Genomic DNA, 22,727 nt, shown 5'->3' on the forward strand with positions numbered 1-22,727 from the left:
TGATGAGATAACCATCCACGAGTCTGACACACGTGCACCCCAGAACTTCCTGAGTTCAGGGGGGCAGGTCCACCAAGCCAGCATACTGAGCTGATAGAGTTTGATTGCTGGGTATCCCAGCATCATAGAGTTGGGTCCCCAGTAAATGGAACTGCCGTCTTCCCAGCCAGAAACCCGGGTGTTTTCTGTAGCACCTTCTCTCCACTTCTAAATCGAATCCCTCACTAAGCACCATCAAATCCATCTCCTTGTTATCTCTTGCTTGAATCCACTGCCATGCCCCTAAGGGAGACTCTTGTCACCTCTTGTTGACAGTGTGACCATGACCTTTTCCTCCCCACATCCTTCCCCCAAGTCCAATCTCCCTGGAACAGTATATGTCGTACATTTGTTAGCCCATCCTATAAAGAGTCTCTGACTTAAAAAGGTAAAGAACCACCCTTTGCGTCATTTCAAGCAAATTAATTCAAGTGTTCATTTCTCTAGACTGATAAACCCACCAGGCTCTCTCCCATCTCAGAGCCCTTGTGCTTGCTCTTCCTTCCACCTGGAAGGTTCTCCTACATATCCATGTGGCTGGTTCCCTTATTTCCTTCAGGTCTTTACTCAAAACCTACCTTCTTAATAAGGTCTTCCTGGCCACCCTACCTAGAATTTCAGCACCCACTTCCCCATCATATCAGTTCCTATCCTTCTTTCCGGCATTAATTTTTCTCCATATCCCTTAACTACTACCCAAATCACTATGTAGGTCAGTTACTTACCTTGTTCATTGTCTGTCTTCTCCGTGGGAAAGTACATTCTGTAAAAATTTTTGTCTGCTTTTGTCCACTACTATATTCCTCGTGTCTAGAAGCACAGTTGAGAGATGGAAAATGAAGGAACAATCAATGATGTTTACTGATTTTTTTTGTTGTTGTTCGTTTCTTTCGGTGTTTTTTATTGTCCTGGATCATCTAGCAAATTTTCCTAGTTCTCGCTTGAAGTGCATAAATAATTTCAAATTCTTTTTGAGGTTGGTTCCTTCTATCTAGCTATAAAAACAAACAAACAATAAACTTATCATCTGTCATTTTAAAGAAGAACACTCTGATATTTCTCCTTAGTTTTGAATGCCAAGCGTGGCGGGGGTGGGGTGCAGTGGAAGACTGTTCCATTTAAAAATTATTAAAAATGAATTATGAATTTTCATTTGAAAGGTCTTCCATGTGTGCTTATAAATAGTCATTAGATGACTCAATTGAGGTAGGAGCTCTTTAATGGCTAAGGTGAAATTAGTCCCACATCCATTTTGTATTTAAAAACAAAGAAGTTGGTGCATATTCGAAAAAGAAGCCTCTCTATTTCATTACTTTTTTATGAGCAAAACTCATCAAAACCTCTTTAGAATAAAACTCCATTTTGAGAAAGTCCCACTTACCTTGCAGAAAATATATGTGTATTGATGATTAGCAGGTGATTTAGCAAACCAGACAGTATCTCTGGGAAGGACTACATTTCTTTCCCAAATTCATGAAATTAAGTGCCCTAGGGCAACTACAAAATATGACTCAAAAAAACACTTCACTAACTGTTCCTTGCTGGTAGCAATACAGATCCGAAGTAAGGCACTGCCTGTGGGGAGTGAAATGCAGGGCAGCTCTCAACGTGGAAAGAAAGAGCCACAAAAGCCAGGCACGTGGTGCAATACAAGTGACTCCAAGGGAGAAACTCAGCTGATGCTTAGCCTCCAAAACGCTGAAGCATTAACCTAATGCAAAGGCCACCCTTTTAAATCAACCTAGAGTCAAAACTCGTTAGATTTAGTTACCACTCCACAGTCTCCGGTCCGGAAAAGCCAGTGGGTTGTCATTCTAGCCAAGTGGGTTGGTATCCAGCATACAGAGTCTCACTTCCAGAAAGGCTTCACCTCTGCCATCAGTAATCTGCTTTGGGAATTCATTCTTGGTAAGTCAACCTCCTCGTTAGACGGTTCTGGCCTATGGTTGGTATATCAAGAAGTAATCATTTCAACAGTTAATATTTATTGAGAATTTGCCATGTGCCAGGCATGCAATGAGTGTTTCATGTATCTCATTTAATCCTCACAAAGTTGTGTGAGATAGGTATCATCCCCCAGTTTAGAGATGGGGGAACCAGGAGGGTTTAAAGATCTTGGCTGAGGTCACACAATGAGTGAGCGCTAAGGAATCCAGACCTGACTTCAGAACTGTAGCAATTTACCCCTGGGCTCTACTGTCCCACTAAAGAATGAAAAATAGAGAGACGGGGAAATAGAGAAGTGATCTCCAAGGGGTGTATTTCTACCACTGTTCTGAGTATGGTCAGAAAGCTATGTACTAAACCAGAAGAAAGACTCAGCCAGCCTCTATTCCAAATTGACTCTTCATAAATTTCTTCAAAGGAGCACTAGATAGAGAACCATTCTTTTGAGCCCTTTGAACAAGGTGGGGTTGGGGGAGTTGTCGCTGAAACAAAATCAAGCATAAAAACCTCATGGCCATTCCAAGCCAACAGGATAGCAAAGTGCGCTGTACGTGAACCTGACATGTGATCGTTCAATAGATGTGTTTATAAAAAAAAAAAAGGCAAAAACCAACAACACATGCATATGCATATACAAAAGATGTAAAGAAAAAATAAAAACCCATTTCCAACTTGCAGCTGATCTGCTGCTGTCTCATCAAACAGCATCAGCAGAACAGTATGTTCTCTCTCGGCTCCCTCGTGGTTCTCCCAGTGAGAGCAGCTCCCTGAACAGAAGCGATCCCAATGTACAAAGATACGTGTTTTTCATACGTGGCTGTTAAACACAAGCCCACACAACCTCATGTATGCACAAAAGCAAGGACACCGCCCGCCTTGGGAGATGGAAAGGTTTATCACAGATTATTTCAGTTCTTGGTGATTTTCTCATTACAGAAAGCTCTAAGACCCCATCTCCACTTGTGTATTCAACTCTCATATTTCCACCACATTTTAAAAGGTAATTGTGACTGCACGTGTGGATTTCTTTTTAACTTAAGCTACACACCATTACCTTAACAGGTACCATAATTTGGCTTTCACATTCTCTCAAAATCATCAAAACAAAGTACTTGCAAAATGTGTATTTCCCCAGTGTTTTCCAATGGGTTCAATACTGTTTGCCAAAGTGCATAAACAGAATGGGGAGGTTTGTAAAATATGGAACCAGGATGTTGCATTCTTACCTCCAGAATGGGGTGCAGCTTTTTTTGTGTGTGCTCTTAAAAAAATGCTTTCTGTTTGGCATCATTTTTGTAATAGTGGAAACCATTTCTAAAGAAAGGGGAATTTTTTTTTTTTTTTTTTTTTTTTTTTTTGGTGCCTCTTGTGGTTTGCCTCCCTCCCTCTCTGTTTGTAACTATTGTTTCCCCTTCCCTTCCCCCAGGGTCTTCTGGTAAGTTTCCCAAGGTCCACATAGGAGTGACAACATATGATATCTGTCCTTCCCTGACTGACTTACTCCACGTAGCAATAATACCTTCCAGTTCCATCCACGTTGCTGCAAATGGCAGGATTTCATTCTTTCTCATTGCCAAGTAATATGTTAACACTACCTAAAGCAATCTACACATTTAATGCAATCCCAATCAAAATGGCACCGGCATTCTTCTCAAAGCTAGAACACACAATCCTAAAATGTGTATGGAACCACAAAAGACCCTGAATAGCCAAAGTAATATTGAAGAACAAAAGGGGGAATAATATTATGAGCAGCACTTAACTGAGGGAGCTCTGCAAACTGGGGCAAGATTATTACAGCTTCAGCTACTTTGTGCACATTTGTGTGGAATCAGGGTCCTCTTTGTGACTAAGAATATCTTATGTAGAACCTTCCCTTCTTTAGTAACTAATTTCTTCCTCTCATCAACAGGATACAATATGGCATATTACGAGATCTCATTATTACAGATTCTAATATACGGCGGGTCAAATGGAGCCCACATAGGCTCACTTCTCAAGACCAGATTCTAACAATAATACGCAGTTGAGCTAAATGCATATTATTGGACTTTTGTCTGATAATGTTAGTCCTAATCCCCTGAAACTCAGCTCCACAGGTTTCGGTAAGCTGCCAGTTCGGAAAAAAAGAAAGAAAAGAAAAAACAGCACATATGTGTTTCTTTTTTATTTGTAAAAGAGATTTTTATTCTATCTGCTTCTATCTTTAGAAATGACAGTGGAATAGGTGCGGCAGTGATTATAAAAATTACATTTGACACCATTCCAGGGAGGCATCATCTCAGCAAAGCATTAAAGATTGGGGGTCCAGGCTCTGAAGTCAAACTCTGTGTCCTGGCTTTACCACTTTCTACCTGGGTGACCTTGAGCCATTAATTTAAACTCTCTGTGCCTCTGTATCCTCACTTGTTAATTGATGGTAATCACAGGACCTACCTTATCACTGAGAATTAAATGCAGTTAATGTTTAGCACAGTGGCTGGTGTATAGAAATTACCCAAGAAATGCTAGAAGAGAGGAAGTTATCTTAAAATTGAATTGGGAAAATGAGACCTACCTATATGAAAATGAGGCAGAATGTCAATGTACTCAAAACCGTGTGAGAGGGGTGCCTGGGTGGCTCAGTCGGTTGAGCAGCTGACTTCGGCTCAGGTCATGATCTCGAGGTCCGTGAGTTCGAGCTCCCTGTCAGGCTCTGTGATGACAGCTCAGAGCCTGGAGCCTGTTTCAGATTCTGTGTCTCCCTCTCTCTGACCCTCCCCCGCTCATGCTCTGTCTCTCTCTGTCTCAAAAATAAAAATAAACTAAAAAAAAAAAAAAAAGTGTGAGAAAGCTCGTCCAGCTGGGGGCCGTGGAGGGCAGTGGATGCTGGAGCAGACTGGGAAGTTGTTTTTTTTTTTTTCTTCAATATATGAAGTTTATTGTCAAATTGGTTTCCATAAACACCCAGTGCTCATCCCAAAAGGTGCCCTCCTCAATACCCATCAGCCACCCTCCCCTCCCTCCCACCCCCCATCAACCCTCAGTTTGTTCTCAGTTTTTAAGAGTGGGAGAGAGCCAAAGCATAAGAGACCGGGAAGTTTTTAAAGAAGTTCCCTCATAGGCTACGACCCTGCATGTCACGATTTATTCATGGACCAACAGTCCTGTTAGAAATGCAGACTCTCAGATTGACTCCAGACCTACTGAGTCAGAATCTGCACAAGATCCTAGGAGATTTGTGGCACAGGAAGTTGAGAAGCCCCTGTCCTGGGACACATCTCGCACCTCCAAGCTTTCAGGCCTATGGTTATCTCTTATCACTCACATCAGCACTCTTGAAAGAGTAACACTGGGGAGAGGGAGACTCTTTCCCCAAACACTCCCACTGCAAAAAAAAAAAAAAAAACAAAAAAAAAAAACAAAAAAAAAACCAAAAAACTGTAAATGTTAAATTCTAACAGTTACATGTTGGAAATATGATAGAACTGACAAAAATAAGTGGAAACAGCTAAGTAAAGCATGAAACAGAAGTTATGATTCAATTAATATTTATGCCTAGACAGGGTAAAAATCACAAATATTTATTTCATCTGGAGTGAAAATGAAAACCAAGAAAACATATGATGACTCTCTTTGGGAGGGTTTGGGCAGAAGTCTCTGGGACCCTTAGGCTTACAATAAATACATATCCCCCAGAATGCAACAGTATTTCACTTCCATGGTCTCCCTACCCTTCCTCTTCACATACATGGAATAACCACCCAGCCTTTCCAATGGTTACACTATGTATACAACACACATTGCAGACAGACAGACACACACCCAGACTCATCCGCACTTGGACCCCTTTTCATATCTGCTGGATTTCTGTCCTTAGGCACCTGCTCAAATCTTGCCTGCCAGAGACACAGAATCTTAGATCTAGGATAAATCTGGAAAATGAGATGAGAAGGGGAGAACCAATGGTGAAAATAGTAACATTTATCTTTTATTAGGTGCCTTGTGCAAGATACTGTCCCACAGATTATCCTTTTTTTTTTTTCATTCCCTCATTAACTCTCTAATATAGGCTATTCATTCTCTCCTATTTCCATTGAAGGAATAAAGGCCTAGCAAGTCAAATAAACCATCCAAAGCTAGGCTACTAAGAGGCAGCACAACTGAGACTCGAACCCAGTTTTGTCTTCTCTCCAACTGACCGAGTAAAGCCAACGTCTGTGAATCCAATAGCCACCTTTTTGAGGAATGGCTTCTACTTTGTAATTCAAATGTAATATTTTCCCTCACTTTCACTTGGTATGATGAGTGGCGAAGTGGCAAAGGAATTTTCCAAAGTCAGAGTAAATTTAAGCTGTAGATGGTGAAGTGCAGGATAATTTCCTCCTTGGTATTTTAGAAGTTCTTCATTTTAACCATCTGTTGAGGGCTGACAGATGGGTTGATATATGACAGAATAATGGGTCTTCAATTCTAGAAAGGCATAAGGAATGCTTGAAAAAAAATAGCAGCTCTTTTCATGAACCTAGCTGTGCTAACGCTTGCTCACTTGCAAAAAAAAAAAAAAAAAATGGTGGGAGTAAAGTGTGAAATATAATCATAATCATCCCCCTAAACAGAAAGTTTCTCACAATTGCCAAAGGTCAAATCCAGTAAAATATGCCTATTCTAAAATTATGCTAATGTTTTCAAATCCAGTCATTTAAAAGGGCATACCGGGGGTAAGGGTAAGGTAAATAAAAATAATAAAACCAAAACCCCAAAAGCCCTTCTTCCATCCCTGTTTCCAGCCATTTCATTTTCTTTTTTATAGATAGCCAGTGTCATGAGTTTCTTGTATCTTTGAGATAATTTAGGAAACACGCAAATTTTTGAAATCCAAATGATTTTCCAAGTGACTATGCCAAATGTGAGCTCTCTGTCCTTTCTTCTTCCATGCAGTGGATATATATGAGAAGTTATACATACACCAGACATTTGACTAGGGACACAGATGGTGAAGACTCTCCCATCCTCAAGGAACTTACAATCCAGTGAATGAAGCCAACATGGGAAAACACTTTAAATGCCACATACAGTGTACTTTCTGGGAATGTAACAATGATCAGGGCATTCACTGATTGTAGCAATGGCTCATTCACCAGGCATTCTCCAAGTGACCTTCCATGTCTTAACACAATTACCCCAGTTCTTTTCCAGTCGTGTATTGCAACCAGATGAAATATTCACATACACACACCTGGTTGCTGCCAGACTTCTTTGTTGGTGCCAAAGAGGCTTGAAATTCTACCCACACAGAGCCACTGGCTCAAACTTTAGAGACTGCAATAACAACACTTTGGCCATATGCATTGGACTTCGGCAGCATGAATCTGTTTTCAAAAGAACATCAATATACAGTTTGAAAAAAAGAAGTCATTACAGCTGAATTCATGGTCCAATGTCATTGACCATGCCAAAAACAGCCCATGTCTCTTGAAGATTACATCATCTTCACCACCTTCATCTTCCTAACCATTAATGCAACCATTAAAATATTCTGGTCTCCACGCTTCACATTTTTATTTAATTTTGATCCTCATAATGATCCTGTCAGCTGTGAACACTGTGTCCCAGAGAATTTTTAAATCCATGATCAGGTTTGCTTTATTGCATTATTTCCAGCCATGCATAGCAACTCTTCTGTCCTATCTGGGAGATATCAGTGGTGTAGAATAGTAAGTTAATAATAGGATTATGTTTTCACAGGAGTATTTGACAGCCTGGATTTATCTCGACAGTTCCTTCCCACTCTAATATTATGTAATTCTGAAGGAGGAAGATGTGCCTTCTTTCTACTTGCAGGGAGGGTGAGGGCAAGAGAACACAGAGACCAGAGAGGAGCTGACTTGGTTCAGAAGGTGGCACCTGAAAGGTCTGCCAGCACTTTAAGTCAAAATTGCTCAGAGTAGCTTACTTGAAGAAATTTCCTATAAAATGCATCCATTTTTAAATACAGGTTGGAGGGGGGGGGGGATCTAAAAATATTTGGACAAATGAAGAAATTACTTTGGAATATCTGACATGTTTATTATCTATGCCCCTACTATTTGCCACTGTGTAGGTCATCTGTTTTTTAGAAAGTGTGTGTGTGTGTGTGTGTGTGTGTGTGATATCATATATACATACATATATGCACATCATGTATGCGCATATATATCATATATACACATATATATGTACATATATGCACATCAAATATATACACATATATACACATCATATATATATACACATGATATATATATATATCATCTATATATATGACTCCCAAGTTTTATATACATAAAAAACTGTGGTAGAGAACTTTTTCTGTAAGTTTACTTATTTTAAGCAATCTCTACACCCATCATGGGATTCAAACTCACAACCCTGAGATCAAAAGTTGCCTGCTTTTCCGACCTAGCCAGTCAGGTGTGTGGGAGAGTTGTTTTGATCACACAGTGAGACAACATTCTAGACCAGGGTACATGGGACAGATGAAGTTCAAGTCTGGCTGCTTGTGACTCCGAGCCTCCCTCCATGTCTCCCGTATGCCACACTTCCTCCAGATGTTTCATCTATACACTGCCTGGCATCTGTTGTTTTCCAGATATGTTTACAATGCCCAGACGCTTTATGCCAGGTAGACAAAGCTGATCGTTAATCGACTACATCTTAGTATTTTTATTGAGCTGGTTCAATGGCAGCCCCCAAAATATTTTGGAAGTGCTAAAAAATACATTAAAATAAAGAATATTGATAAGATGTTCAATAAGCATCTCCAATTTCCAGATTCATCCTTGACTAACTCTACAAATGTGGGTTTTTTTTCCCCCTAGTTATTTTTAAGATGTCCAAAATGGTTTCAACAGTTGACTCACCTCTGGTCTAGGACTTGAGCATCTGACTTGTTTCTGTACTTATTGGTAGACGTGTCAAAATCAATAATCAATCATTTGGAAAGAGAGCTGTTTTCTGTATAAGCCAAAAGCTCACCTGAAAACAGTTAACAGCCCCGATTGTTTCCCTAAGCTTACGAACTTCTGAGAGCATACAGGTCCAGAAAGGCAGGAATCCTTTTGTACCACCATTTAGATATATAAACAGATCCCCTCCAGACCTCTTCACCTCTCTGGTTATTGCTTGGCTTTCTAAGGGGGAGAGGGTTGCCAGTGAGCAAGTGCAGAGAGCCAATAGCTTCAGCAGTCATGTGAGTCACCAAAATTCTCACTAGGCAAGCACTCTTTTCCTTCCTTTTAAACCTCCCTCTGCTAGCAGAATGACCCAATAAATCTTTCTGGTCCTGACCTATGTCAATGTGCATTCTTCTTGGGCATGGTATAAGCAGGTAGTGGATAGAACTCCCTCTAGACACCAATTTATAGACCTTCCAGATAAGTCATTTTGTGGTGTATTTACTATTCAACATGCTTTGAGAACCACTGAAGGGAGGGATAATCCTAAGGAGATTCTGGACGCAATCAGATCTGTGCAGCTCTCTCCTTGTCCACCTAGACTGGCTGGTGCCAGACAGTTTTGTGTTTGTTTTCAAAACACCAGTTCCTTTTCCTGCAAGGCCATTATCATCATCTGCAATTACATATTCTTCTGGGAATATCTGAGTAAGATCTGTCCTCCAACAGAGTGAATGCTGGGATCATGTCTGCTTTTTTTAATTACTATATTCCGAAGACCTGGCACCTAGTTGGTTCCTACTGGAGATGTGTTGAATAAATAAATTAACCTACCTGATTTATTTGACCATCAAAACCCATTGAATAATACCAATACACTTTTCTGTACCGTTATTCAATTATATACAGAATTTTCCTATCTGTCTCCGTGTGTGTGTGTGTGTGTGTGTGTGTGTGTGTGTGTGTGTGTAAATTCATTGGGGACTCACTATGTGTCAGGCACTGAGCTAAGTATTTTATTGAATTAGCTCATGCATACTTGACAAAAACCCTTTGAAAATCAATGTCATCATTGTCCCTCTTTACAGATAGGAAAACGGAGGCTTAATAGAGTTCCAGAGCTAGTTAGTAAGAGTCGACATTTGAACCCAAGACTGACTGATTCTAAAGACAATAGACTTAACCATTATGTGATGCTTTCTTTTCTCAAAACCTGTATGTTATGAAATCTACCTCATAAACTGTTGATGAAGATTAAACAGAGTAATATATATGAAGGTCTCAGGGCAGTGCCTGCCTCGAAGTAAGCGCTGAATCTGTAGCAACTTTTACAAGCAATACTGCTACTATTTGTAGTGAAGAGGAAAGGCAGGGTCAACTGGAGATCAAGTCAGGTTTTAAGGGGTGTTTTTAATATTGATTTACGACAACATTGCAGCAAGCTAGTGAAGACTGCATCCATTCTGAGGTTGTCAAACAGCCAAGAATACCTCCCTCTTGCACAAAGATTATGAAATCAATTGTCTATGACTAAGCTAAAAGGAGGCAGAGGATCTTTTAAAAAGTCTTCTTTTCATAAAAAAAAAAAAAAAAAAAAAAAAAAAAAAAACAAGAAACAGGAGGCCCCAGTTCCAAAGCTGAGGAACCACAAATCAATCGATAAAGTTCTCTGAAAAACAAACTAAAAAAGGGAAAGTACCGTACGTCAATCACAATCAAATGTAACTTAAGAAAAAAGAAGAAATGAAATCTTACCTGGATTCTCAAGCAGGAACCAGACTCTTCGCACATGAAACAAGATGACTGATTATTACCCAGCCCTTATAACAGAAGATGATCCACTACATCTCTTTTCACAAAATTTCGATTCGTTGACAGTGTGACAATAGTGAATCTTATGGTAATAACATAAAACAATCCAGGTAGTGCAGAGAGAAGGATGCAAACCACCTGAGGACTGCACCCCCTGCCCCGGCCCCGGTCCCTACTCCATTGTCTGAACAATACTTAGCCTCTAGTGGGAAGATAATACATATCGGCCGAGTGACTAGGGAAAAGGAACCAATAAAACAATGGACAAATGAAGAAATAATGGGATTTGGAGTCCAATGGATCTGAGTTTGGTATGCATTTTCTCTACTTACTACTTCTCTGAACACTCCCTTCTTCATCTGTAAAATAAAAAAAATTAAAAAATTAAAAAAATTAAAGAAATAAAAAACAGCTACCTTGCAGGGCTCACCTGAACTGAGGTGAAATATGTAAAGCATTTTAGCATCATGCCTAACACATGTCGGGCCTCCCATTGAAGCTAGTTTGGAATATATAATGAGGTTCACCCCTCCAGCAAGGGACATAGACTTTGGAGCTCGGCAAACCTTGTTTGCAAATGAAGCTTAGCAACGTAATGACCCTGAGAACTCCAGCAACTCAATCTTTCCACACCTTGATTTGCTCATCTGTAGAGTGAGGTCAGTAATAGCTGTCTCGAAGTGTTCTTAGGAGAACTGAAGGAATGATGTATGAGACACACAGTGTCTCATACATAGCAACTGCTCCATAAATGATAGCCATACGTACTAATATTGCAATTTCATCTTTATTATGAGCCAATAAAGTCATGGGCCTCTAAAAGCAATAGAGCACTTTAATAATAGATTAAGAACACAGATTCTGGAGCCAAAGTCCCTGGTTCCAAATTCTGGCTCTGTATCTTTCAAGCTGGGTTTAACTAATTTATCCCATCTGAAAAATGGAACGATATACTTCATTCCATTTAACCAGCCACCATCCTGCACATGTTCTGAGAACAGAGGGGTGGAGTCAGATTTTCCCCTACATATGGCCTGAAATGCAGTCCCTGCTGTCCCTGCAAGCCATCTCCTCCCGTGGGCTGCCAATACGGAAGGCCTAAGAGTCTTTGGTCACACTTGTCTGCCCTTAGATCTCCACCAGACCACTGGGGCCACCCACTGGGCTACTGTGTCAACCCGCTTTTGGGATCCCACAGGCCAGGAGGGACATGGGAGGCATGCTGGCTTTGTAAAAGCTAAGCTGAGAGGGGGTGCCTGGGTGGCTCAGTGAGTTAAGTGTCCGACTCCTGGTTTCAGGGCAGGTCATTGTGAGTTGGAGCCCCGCATTGGGCTCTGTGCTGACAGCTCAAAACTTGAAGCCTGCTTCGGATTGTGTGTCTCCCTCTCTCTCTGCCCCTCCCCTACTCATGCTCTATCTTTCTCTCTCTCAAAAATAAATAAACATTAAAATTAAAAAAGCTAAGTTGAGAGAGGGCTACTAGGATCATCTCAGGCTCAAGTACCACGAGAAATTGTGACATCAGTGATCCAAAACAGGAGAAGAGCATCACTCTCACTTGGCTGTGGATGTGAACGTGCTTTCGTTTGTTAACTGTGGGTTAAAGCTGCACTGTCTAGTAAGGTACCGGCAGCAACATGTGGCTATTGGACCTGAAATGTGGCTATACAGATTAAGATGTGCTATAGGTATAAAATACACACCAGATTTCAAAGACTTTGTACAAAAAAGTAAAATATTAATCATTTTAGGTATTCGGTTTTATTATATAAATACATATACTGTTTTAATATAATTAACCACATGAGTTTCTTTTGCTTTTTTTTTTAAAAAAAATGTCTATTTCTTTAGAGAGAGAGGGAGAGCATGAGCTGGGGAGGGGCAGAGAGAGAAGGAGAGAGAGAGAATCCCCAGCAGGCTCCACACTGTCAGCGCAGAGCCCAATGTGGGTCTTGAATGCACGAACCGTGAGATCATGACCTGAGCCAAAACCAAGTGTCAGATGCTTAACCAATTGAGCCACCCAGGTGCCCCTGCTTTTTGTTTTTAATGTGACTACTAAGAAATTTAAAATTACATATGGGCTTCATATCTCTGTCTCACCTTTTATCTCTGTTAGGTAGCACTCGAGCAGTCTCAGTGTTCCCTTTGCAGGTTGGGGTTATAAGCCTTTGCAAACTTCAGCCGTTCCCTGCCCTGCTTCTGTCATCTGAGCCATGAGTTATTTGCTTTTGTTCTTGAAATTATTTTCTTGGGGCGCCTGGGTAGGTCAGTCAGTTAAGTGCCCAACTTTGGCTCAGGTCATGATCTCGCAGTTCATGGGCTCGAGCCCCGTGTCCAGCTCTGTGTTCAGAGTCTGGAGCCTGCCTCAGATTGTCTCTGTCTCTCTCTGTTCCTCCCCCATTTGTGCTCTGTGTGTGTGTCTCTCTCCAAAATAAACATTAAACACTTGTTTTGAGTTTTTTAAATTATTTTCGTAAACTTAAATACAATGTCTTTTTGAAGAAAACCCTGTACCACTACTGGGTACAAAAACCCAGCATTATTTGACATAATTAGGAGACAAACATAGAAATGAATCAATGGAAAATGAAAAGTACTGTATTCCAGCCAGGTACCATTGCTTGCATGAAGGCTCGGAGCCTGGGCACAATTTTCTTTGATAAATAGGTGTTAAATATCTGTTAAATAAACATTAGTGACAGATTAGTACCCAGCTGAGGCTTTCTTCTTTATGCCTCAGACTGAAAGAGAATTGTGGAGAAAAATCGTGGAGCCCAGTGTTATTTATTGCCATGTCTGAGTTCCCACAATAATGGGTAACTCAGACTTGAGAAAGCATGGGCATGATGGAAAAACCACTCACTAAACATGGAGCTCAATGCCCTGCATTCAAATCTCAGTTACTTGTGATGACTTGAGCACATTGCTTAACTTCCCTGAATCTGTTAAATGGGTATAATCTTCACCTGCTTGCAGTTATTATGAAGATCAAATGATCTTCTTCTACATCATGTTAGAAACCAAAGACACTCTCCAGAAGTCAGAGGTCACTATTATTCATCCTTCAAATGAAACAATGAAATACACCTGTATGAGCGGACAAGAAGTTATTCCATCCAGATACTGCTTAGCTCTTCTCTCTTCCAAGACAAGTCCCAAGCTCTGTTCTGATCTGAGTTTCTATCTTGCTGCTTGGTTCCATGTTTCCTGATTCACAGCTTCATGCTGGGATTCCTGAAAGCTGACTCAGCAAAGCAAATCCATTTACACAGAGGGTGTGGGTGACTCCAACTGCCCCAAGTCTGGTAGAGGTTTTCAGGGTAGGTATCAGCCACAGAATAAATAACAAAGTCATCAAAGAGGTGAAACAGATAATAATGCCATTGGAGGTGAAATCCTGAGAATATTTGTTAATAGATAGAAATGAGAGAATTGATATTATGGATATTACCAATATCCAGTGGGGCTACAGTGATTGAGGGAGACAGAGACAGGTTTACCTGGTTCTAAAAGATGAGGTTTTGTCACCAAAGAGGATTCCCTTTTATGCCCCAAAGTGATCTGGGACAAGTGTCTTTAATGTATTAAATGACATTCTAGTATGAAAATGAGTTTGCTTGTAGCAAATGAGGAGAAGTGGGGGCAAGAAAACACACCCAGCAAGCAAAGTGGAAACAAACCACCCAGCCAGCATTAAGCCAGGCTGCTCCCTCTGCTGACGAGGCTGTTTGTGTAGATCACTGAACACACACTTAAAACATCCTGCAGAAACACAACCAGGTAGCCTGTCCGTGTTCTCTCGGTAAAGAGTGTCAATGTTCTCAGTTACAGAGACCAATTTTATAAGCCACTTAATGAACCACGGGAAAATCTACTTACCTCTCTCAGCCACAGTTTCTTCATCTGTAATAAAGGCTAATCACATCCTGTGACTACTTTTTGGGCTTTTATGGGGACCACATAGATCCCAAGTGTGCGAGGTTTTTGGAAGCATAAAAGTACTCTAATGGCAGCCTCTCTACTCTAGGAGAATAAAGAACACAAGCAGAGCCAGCAGAAGACATCTTCCAAGGGTTAATATATGCACCATGGTAACCTAGCAGTTAATGTTACAAATCTACCTCTTGAGTTTTTTCCTCTGCACACTCGGTTTCTGTTAGATCTGGGGCAGGAGCATTTGTAAACAACCGGGTTCTTGTCTGCACCATCAGAAGAAAATCCCTGCTCCAGTGCAAGGCATTTACCTCTCCTGATTCAGAAGAGGGTTTCAGTAGACCATTCACATGGGACTAAGTAACCGGACTGAGAAAGTTATTCCATATTCACTTTAACTTCAGGTCTTCTGATTAGGTCATGCTAGTATTTCTTTAATATCCCTCTAACACTTGCTAATCTCCCTTTTAACAAAGATCCTAGGTTCTAAAGCCTTGTGCAAACATTCCCAGCTAGAGGTTAAGGTATTTTGTTTCACTGTGGAGCACTTAGGTTTGCAATCCCCTTCTATCTATGGCAAGTCCTACTGGCTTCGCATTATAGTACACGTATAATTTCCTTCTGAGATAACCTTATTTATGTCAAAAGGGTAATTTGCTTTAAATTAAATATTAAGCAATAACACAAGACTATGTGGATAATATCAAAACTGTTTTTAGGTACTGCCAAAATGACTAAATCTCAGAGAACACCAGCTAAGGTAATTATCTACATAAAATACACCAAAGAGCGTCTTTCCCCCCAACCTTACAGAAAGTTCACGATACACTGCAGTAATCAAGCCAGGCATTAATTATACACAAAGTATTTGACCTGTCTCTGCTTCAGTTTCCTCATAAGAAAAGCAGGGCTTTTCTAGTATGTATGTCATAAGGTTAATGATGCCCGTAAGTGCTTAGCAGAGTGCCTGGCATGTGGGAAATGCTGGGTAAACACGGGTGACGGCAGCTGTGGTTGCGGCCCCGAAGACGACCTCTAGTTCGGGGGACAGATTCTGATGGATGCCCTGCCCCTCCCCACCATGCTCTGTGCTCAGGACGTGGCTGCATGGATCACATCAATGGGCTCCCTGCCCTCTGGGCTCCAGCTGGTGTGGCCAATGGGAGCCTTGGCAGGAGAAGCGTGGGGTCAGGGATTTGCTCCCAGTTTTCCCGCCCTGCAAGTGGCCTCAAACTCGCGCTCAGTGCTGAAGCCAAAAAACAAAAAAGTTCAGGCTAATATATTCTTCACCCAGAATTTTTTACATAACCTCCCCCATATTCACACTTTGCTTAGTTGTGGAAAATCTGGCCCGAGACTACTTTCTGAAGCCCTTTGTTGCAAAACTCTCTATTCTAATGACATTTATTATTTGGTCCAATTATGAATCTTGATGCTGCTGTAGGGACAAATAGAACCATCTGAATTTCTGTCTGGAAGAGCCATTGATATAATCAATCAATGTCTTAATCACATTGCCACATTTTTTTATTTGATTTAATTATAAAATAAGGCACGTATAAAAATACATAAGCTTATATAAAAGAAAATAAATCATCTCCAATCCTACCACCGACCACTAGGTAAACTCCAATGTTATATACATAAATGTAAATATTTTAACAAAACTGAGAACATTTTGTATATTCCTTCCTTCCTTCCTTCCTTCCTTCCTTCCTTCCCTCCTTCCTTCCTTCCCTCTCTTAATAAATATTGATGGCAACTCTTCTGCCAAGACCCAGTAATAAGCAAGGTAGACAGTCTCTGCCCTCCTGGAACTGACATCTTACTGGGAAAAACAGACAAATGAAAAACCACATTTTCACTTCTCCCGACTGTCTTATGAGACAGATACTGTTATTGTCCCATTTTACAGTGAGCTAAACTGAAATTTCAAATTGTGTAGCAAGTTGTCCAAGAACACATAGTAAGTAGCAGGGTCAGTAGTCAGCCCCCGGTCTATCTGAAGACAGATTCTGAGCTGTTAACTTGTGTGAGAAATGCCTTAATATGATAGGCTGATGCCTCTTTACAAAATGGTACCGGGGTAAAAGTTTGGATGTGATCCCAAATATAACATATTTACCCTCAAGGACAGAGATCCTTGACTTCATTCATGAAGCCTATATATAGAAAATGATTCATTACTATTTCGTAATATTTAAATTAACCAGGACTTCCAGTGTAACTTTTGAAATTTTAGTGTACTTGCTTTAAATAAGAAGATCAATATTCCTTAAGGCAGCCATGAGGGGGGTATAGAACAATCAGGCTCACAGGTACCAGAAGCAGATGGCCAGGCTTACATTCCTGGTTCTACCCCTTGCTAACTCCAGACTCTGAGCAATTTTACTTAACCCCTTAGGGCCTCAGTTTCCTCAAATGTAAAATGGGGACAGGATTAGCATCTGTTTCACAGTGCTGTTGTCAAAATCAAATGACTTAATTCATGTAAACTTGGAATAGTGCTTCACACATAATACATGCCCCACAAATGTTAGGTATTCTTACTATTATTAAATAAGTCTAAAAGTTTTGATACTATTTTCTCCAATTTCCAAGGAAGAGGTCTTCACATGACTCTGTTCTTGTTTCCCCATCCTCACACCCTTTTCTCAAGTCTATTTTTAATTATGATGAACAGAAATAATGACAGTTCCTGTCTCATAATTGGAAGGGCAGGGTATCTATAGCCCCTAAAAAATATGTAATATCAAGAGAGCTGAGTGCACATCTTGCATTTTTTAAATCCCTCATAAGACATTGCTCAATATCTGGCACATTACTCAAAAATTATTGTTTGAGGGGCACCTGGGTGGCTCAGTCGGTTAAGCATCCAACTTTGACTCAGGTCATGATTCACGGTTTGTGAGTTCGAGCTCTGCGTCGGGCTGTGTGCTGACAGCTCGGAGGCTGGAGCCTGCTTCAGATTCTGTGTCTCCCTCTCTCTCAGCCCCTCCCCTGCTTGTACTCTGTCTCTCTAAAGTAAATAAACATTAAAAATTTTAAAAATTGTTTGAATGAAGGCATCCATGAATGAATCTGGTACTAGATTGAACATGAACCTGAATTTGTATTTGACACAATCAACCTGGCTTACTTATTCGTAATCATTTCTCCAGTTTATAATTCAGACTCAAACACTTGAGTCTCTTGATTCCAAATATTCTTATTGATTGCTGTAGATACTGTATTTGTTTGCCTGTTTATACCACCATCTCATTCCAGAAACAACTTAAGATAGCTTACAAGAATATATGAAACTCAAACTGGAATTAATTAAAAATGAGAAGGGAAAGAAAGAATGGGTATATAAAACAAGGCTGGGAATAGGGTTAAAATATCCATGCCATTAAAAACCCTGTGAGCAGGTAACAAATTAGCCCTGAATTTTCTAGAGCCAACATGAAAAGGTCAACCGGTAAGTCATATTATTTGCAACAGCCCTTGGATGAAAAGATAACAGTTTCTGTGAAAATGCAGCCACTCTTAGAAGTGGACAGTCTAGAACATTGTCCACAAAAGCCACACCTAACAAATACCATCCACAACAGCATCCTTACAATGTAAGAGTTTCCCTGGTGTTGATCATGGGATCTTGATGAAAACTCCTTCAGTCATGTCATGAGGGAAAACTAACCAGAGCAAGTGAAATGTACCATGCCCTTGGGTAGGAAGGAGACACGGGGCAAGTTTTGTACTTGACAGGCTTATCATTTAGACTAAAACAGAAACCTTTCTCTTGGTATAGCAAATGTACGCTTCCTTTCCAGGTCAGGGTCTTTAGTATACTAGGTAAGCAGTATGAAATATTTTTATGTTAGTCAAATGTAAATACAGTAAATCTGAAAGACTATCCTATATTAGAACATGGTCTGCTTAAGACATGGACAGTGACTCTGACTCCCCACCCGCTCTGAGTCATGAGGAGGATTTGAGAAGCATCCCCATCATCAGAAGCTTGGTATTGTTTCCTTAAACATTTAAACATCATCTTACATCATAGAGATATTGTTTCATATGGAAAAAGAAGCCTCTCTCCCCTGTATTCATAGCAGATGGTTTTGTAAGTCAGATCTGGATTTGAATTCTGGCTCTCCCCCTTTCTATATTGTTACCTTATATCTCTGGGCCTTGATTTCCTCATCTTTAAAATGAGTATTAATGGAAGGGGGAGGGGGGAAAAATAAATGGGTGATGGGCATTGAGGAGGGCACTTGTTGGGATGTCATATGTAAGCGATGAATCACGAGAAATGGGTATTAAAAACACTGTCTAACATGGCATTTGTAAGGATAATTTTACATAAATCCTCTTGCCCGTAAAAAGCAGTCAAAACATTACAGCTATTTATTGCCTCCACTGAACACAGTCTCAAGCATACACTGGATGGCACGTAGATTTGTTCACTGAAAAACATGAATGAGTGAATAAATGAATATTGCTATCTAGGAGTCTTTAACAATCAGCAGATCTCTGTGTTTGCAGCCATCCTAACACGGCAGTTACAATCATAGGCCTAGAGGTTTAGTTGCCCGGGTGTGAGTGCTGATGCCATCGCTGATTATTTGTGGGTACCTCAGGCAAGCTGTCTGACCATTCCCTGTCCCAGTTTTGTCATCCGCAAATGGGATAATGATAGGAACTTCCTCACAGGGGTGTTTTAGGAACAATTAGATGAGGGTTATAAGCACTTAGCATCATTCCTGGAACAGTTCAAGCATTCAATAAATATTACTATTATTTATTTTAGACAAATATAAATATCACAAAACTTTCTTTTATCTGTTTTTCAACTTCCTGGTTCCATAGCTGTGGGATCTTGGAATTTCCCAAAAAGCAAGCCAAATAATTGTATAAAGTAATCAATTTGTTTCTAGAATTCACATTTCTCTTCCTGTTTTATCTTTCTGTTTCTATAGGACTTCATCGTCACTGTAGTCTTTTCGTTTTTGTGGTTGGTGGGTTCATCAGCTTGGGCGAAAGGACTGTCTGATGTCAAGGTCGCGACGGATCCTAAGGAAGTATTGTTACTGATGTCAGCTTGCAAACAGCCGTCCAACAAATGCATGGCTGTCCACAGCCCTGTAATGTCCAGCTTAAACACTTCCGTGGTATGTTTTCATCTATGCTTTACCTCCCAAACCTTTGTTTGCCACCCAAATGAATAGGAAAAATATCTCAGAGGTCACCTTGGAGATTTCTGCCTCCAAAATGAGGCCAGTCTAAAAGGCGATATTTCACTCCGTGTGCAAGATGATCCTCTGGCCTTCAAGTCTTCTATTGTCAGAACCCATAGGCTTTAATGCTGCCAATTATGGAGTCTTAATAAGAACACAGCAGGTATTGGCAGCTGCTGCTTGGATGACAGTCAAGTCAAAATTCTAAGCCAGAAGCAGATATAAAATTTGAACTTTAAGTCTGACGCCTGCCAGAAGTAAAAGGAATATTTGATGGCAGAGAGGTTTCCTGGGAAGAAAACATTGTTCAAGCCACACATAGCTAGAATACATCCAGTTGATTGTCTGGAGGAAAAACACTCAGACCTGATAGAATACAGGAAAGCTGCACAGTAGAAAAAATACTTAGAACAATTAAGGTAACTTTTTTTTTTTTTTTATCTTCTCCATGTTCCCAGTTTAATTGCCTGGTAACTTTGGAAAAGCTGAACTATATGAGTTGAACAAAGTCGAATATTTTCAAATGTATAGCTCTCACAGGAAGACAGACAATCTGACAGAGAGCAGGGCAACTAAATTGGATTCTTGTGTTAGTTTAAAGAAAGAAACTGCGTGTAAGAAAGACAGAAACTATAATGGCAGCAAAGAGTAGTAGTTACTGAAGACTAGAGAACCTGACAGTATTTGCTGAAAGAAAAACATTCTTGAGCAGCCCCTAAAAATAATTATCTTTGCTTCAAGGTTAACTTATGTTTCTACAGCTTTCTGAAATTTAATCTGAGCAGGCATTTAAGTAGGGGACAGGGTTACCAGGTGCTCCCTGATGCTTTGACTGTGAATCCTGCCTTGCTAAGAGAGTAAACATGGAAAGAAAGTATGTAGGAGGTCCTCGCCGTCATTTTTGCTCATTGCCAGACACACCCGCAGATAAACACTTGAATATTTGGAGGCGTGTGTTGAAATAGACTCTCCTGCTTCCGTAGCGTGTTTCTAGGCAGGGCGGAATGAATGTTATTATAATCTTGATCTCAAAACCTAAGAGAACAACAAGAGAAAATCATCCAGTACGTTTGTTGGTTTAATAATCAATCTAATACATTATGACGTCCTACAGAGTCTATTTAATTCTACCTTTGCTGTCTCTAGTAAGTTTTAGACTAGGCGATGGGAATTTTGAATGAGAAACCATGTGACGTGTCTCCTAAAATCAAAAAGAGGTATTTGCCTTTCTCTACCTGACTGATGTCACGTAGCATAACCCCCTGCAGGCCCATCCATGTTGTGTGTCAACTATACTCAGATAAAAAAAAAAAAATCCACGAAATTAGACACATAGGTACATATATAATTTTAAATAAAATATGGAATTAAAAATTTTTTTTTAAATCAAAAAGAGAAATGGATGGAAACCAGACAGCATGTCATGGGAGAAAGGACAGGTTTGCTGCTGTTACTGTTACGGATCTACATCAGTTAAAGGTCCTCCAGTTCCTGTGACAGAAAATTCACTTCAAACTGGCCAAAGCAAAATAATCCACCTATCCCTAAATTCCATTCTCTGGACCCCACTTATGGACATTCAACGTCCTATGTGCTGGAGTGTTTGGGTTGCAAGTAACAGAAACTGACTCTGACTAACCTCATCAGGAAAAAAAAAAATCTTTGGAAGGATATTAAGTAGCTCAGAAAACTGATGAAATCTGATGAAACAGACTGTTAAAAAAGCAGCATCTAGAGCAGGACCAAGGTTCTCAATGTCAGATACCAAAGAATGTTGTATCTGACTTGCATTACTCTGCTCCTGATTTAAAGTTCCACCACAGAGCTCAAGCCACTTGACTGCATCGGGGTTTACAAGGGAAACAAAATTTCTATTAGCAAAAGCAGAGGGAAAGAATGTTAATCTGCCAGAACACAGCAATTTTTTTTCATTACAAACTCGTTTGGCTTCAAATCCTATTGAGCTAGCTTTTCACAAGAGGTAAAAGTAATTGGAAAAATACTAGCACTGTAAGGGCAGAACCCAGGACCAGGAATTATCAGGAAGCTGGACAGTTTACATTCTTCATCTCTCATCTCTCTCTTTCTGAATGCCTGTGACATTATTGTCTCTTTTCGGATGCATTTGTCTTTCTTTTTCCTGTTGTCTCAAGAGAAGATAGCCACCCCCCAGTTTCTGAGATTATATTTCTTCTTAAAGAAACATCTTGGGCTGAACTAAAATCACTCAGGTCTAATCCCAAATTCCGGGCAGAGAGCATCTCATTAGCTCATCTTGGGCCACATGTCCACCTTGGCTCAGGGTTTGCGGAATCCTGCAGAAGAAATATGGCTCACAGAACCAAACCACCTTGCCTACTAAGCAAGTGTAGGCTTTGGAGAAGGAGTCAGACATACCCATAGGAGTGACCTCTACAAGTAAGTGGTTCAACAATAGCAATGATATTTCTACCTGGGTAACAAATTTACTTTCTCCAAAGCATCTTGGCATCTATGATTTCACACCAACACAAATAGGCAGGGGAGCTATCCAGACATTACAAATGCAGGTAGGTGCCGTGAAAGGATTTGCTCGCGGCTTCTCAAGTAGTGATGGCAATGCCAGAGTAGAGCCAAATTCTGTTAATGCTGCTGCCACTCGAAATGGTTCAGGGCACAGTTGTGGAGTCCGTCTGCCTGGGTTTGAATCCTGGCTCCACGACTCAATAATTGACTGCTCTTGGACAAATGCACTAAGGTCCCTAAACCTTAGTTTCATTATCTGTAAAATGGGGCTCTTATCAAACAGACCTCACAAGACCATTGATTCAATGATATAATATGTTATAAGTCCTCTCAGCATAGTGCCCAGCATATGGCA

The 22,727-nt window shown here is 40.4% G+C and overlaps 1 protein-coding gene across 1 annotated transcript in view; it reads left to right on the forward strand.

The window, feature by feature from the left end:
- The window catches only part of SYNPR (synaptoporin), a 313,659-nt gene that overhangs the window by 285,944 nt on the left and 4,988 nt on the right, over positions 1 to 22,727 (forward strand). The window contains exon 5 of the mRNA XM_042927530.1: positions 19,610 to 19,801. Within this exon, the coding sequence (XP_042783464.1) occupies positions 19,610 to 19,801 (192 nt within the window). The remainder of the gene's footprint in view (positions 1 to 19,609; positions 19,802 to 22,727) is intronic.

The sequence above is a fragment of the Panthera leo genome, chromosome A2, assembly GCF_018350215.1.
Source record: "Panthera leo isolate Ple1 chromosome A2, P.leo_Ple1_pat1.1, whole genome shotgun sequence".
Classification (NCBI taxonomy): Eukaryota; Metazoa; Chordata; class Mammalia; order Carnivora; family Felidae; genus Panthera; species Panthera leo.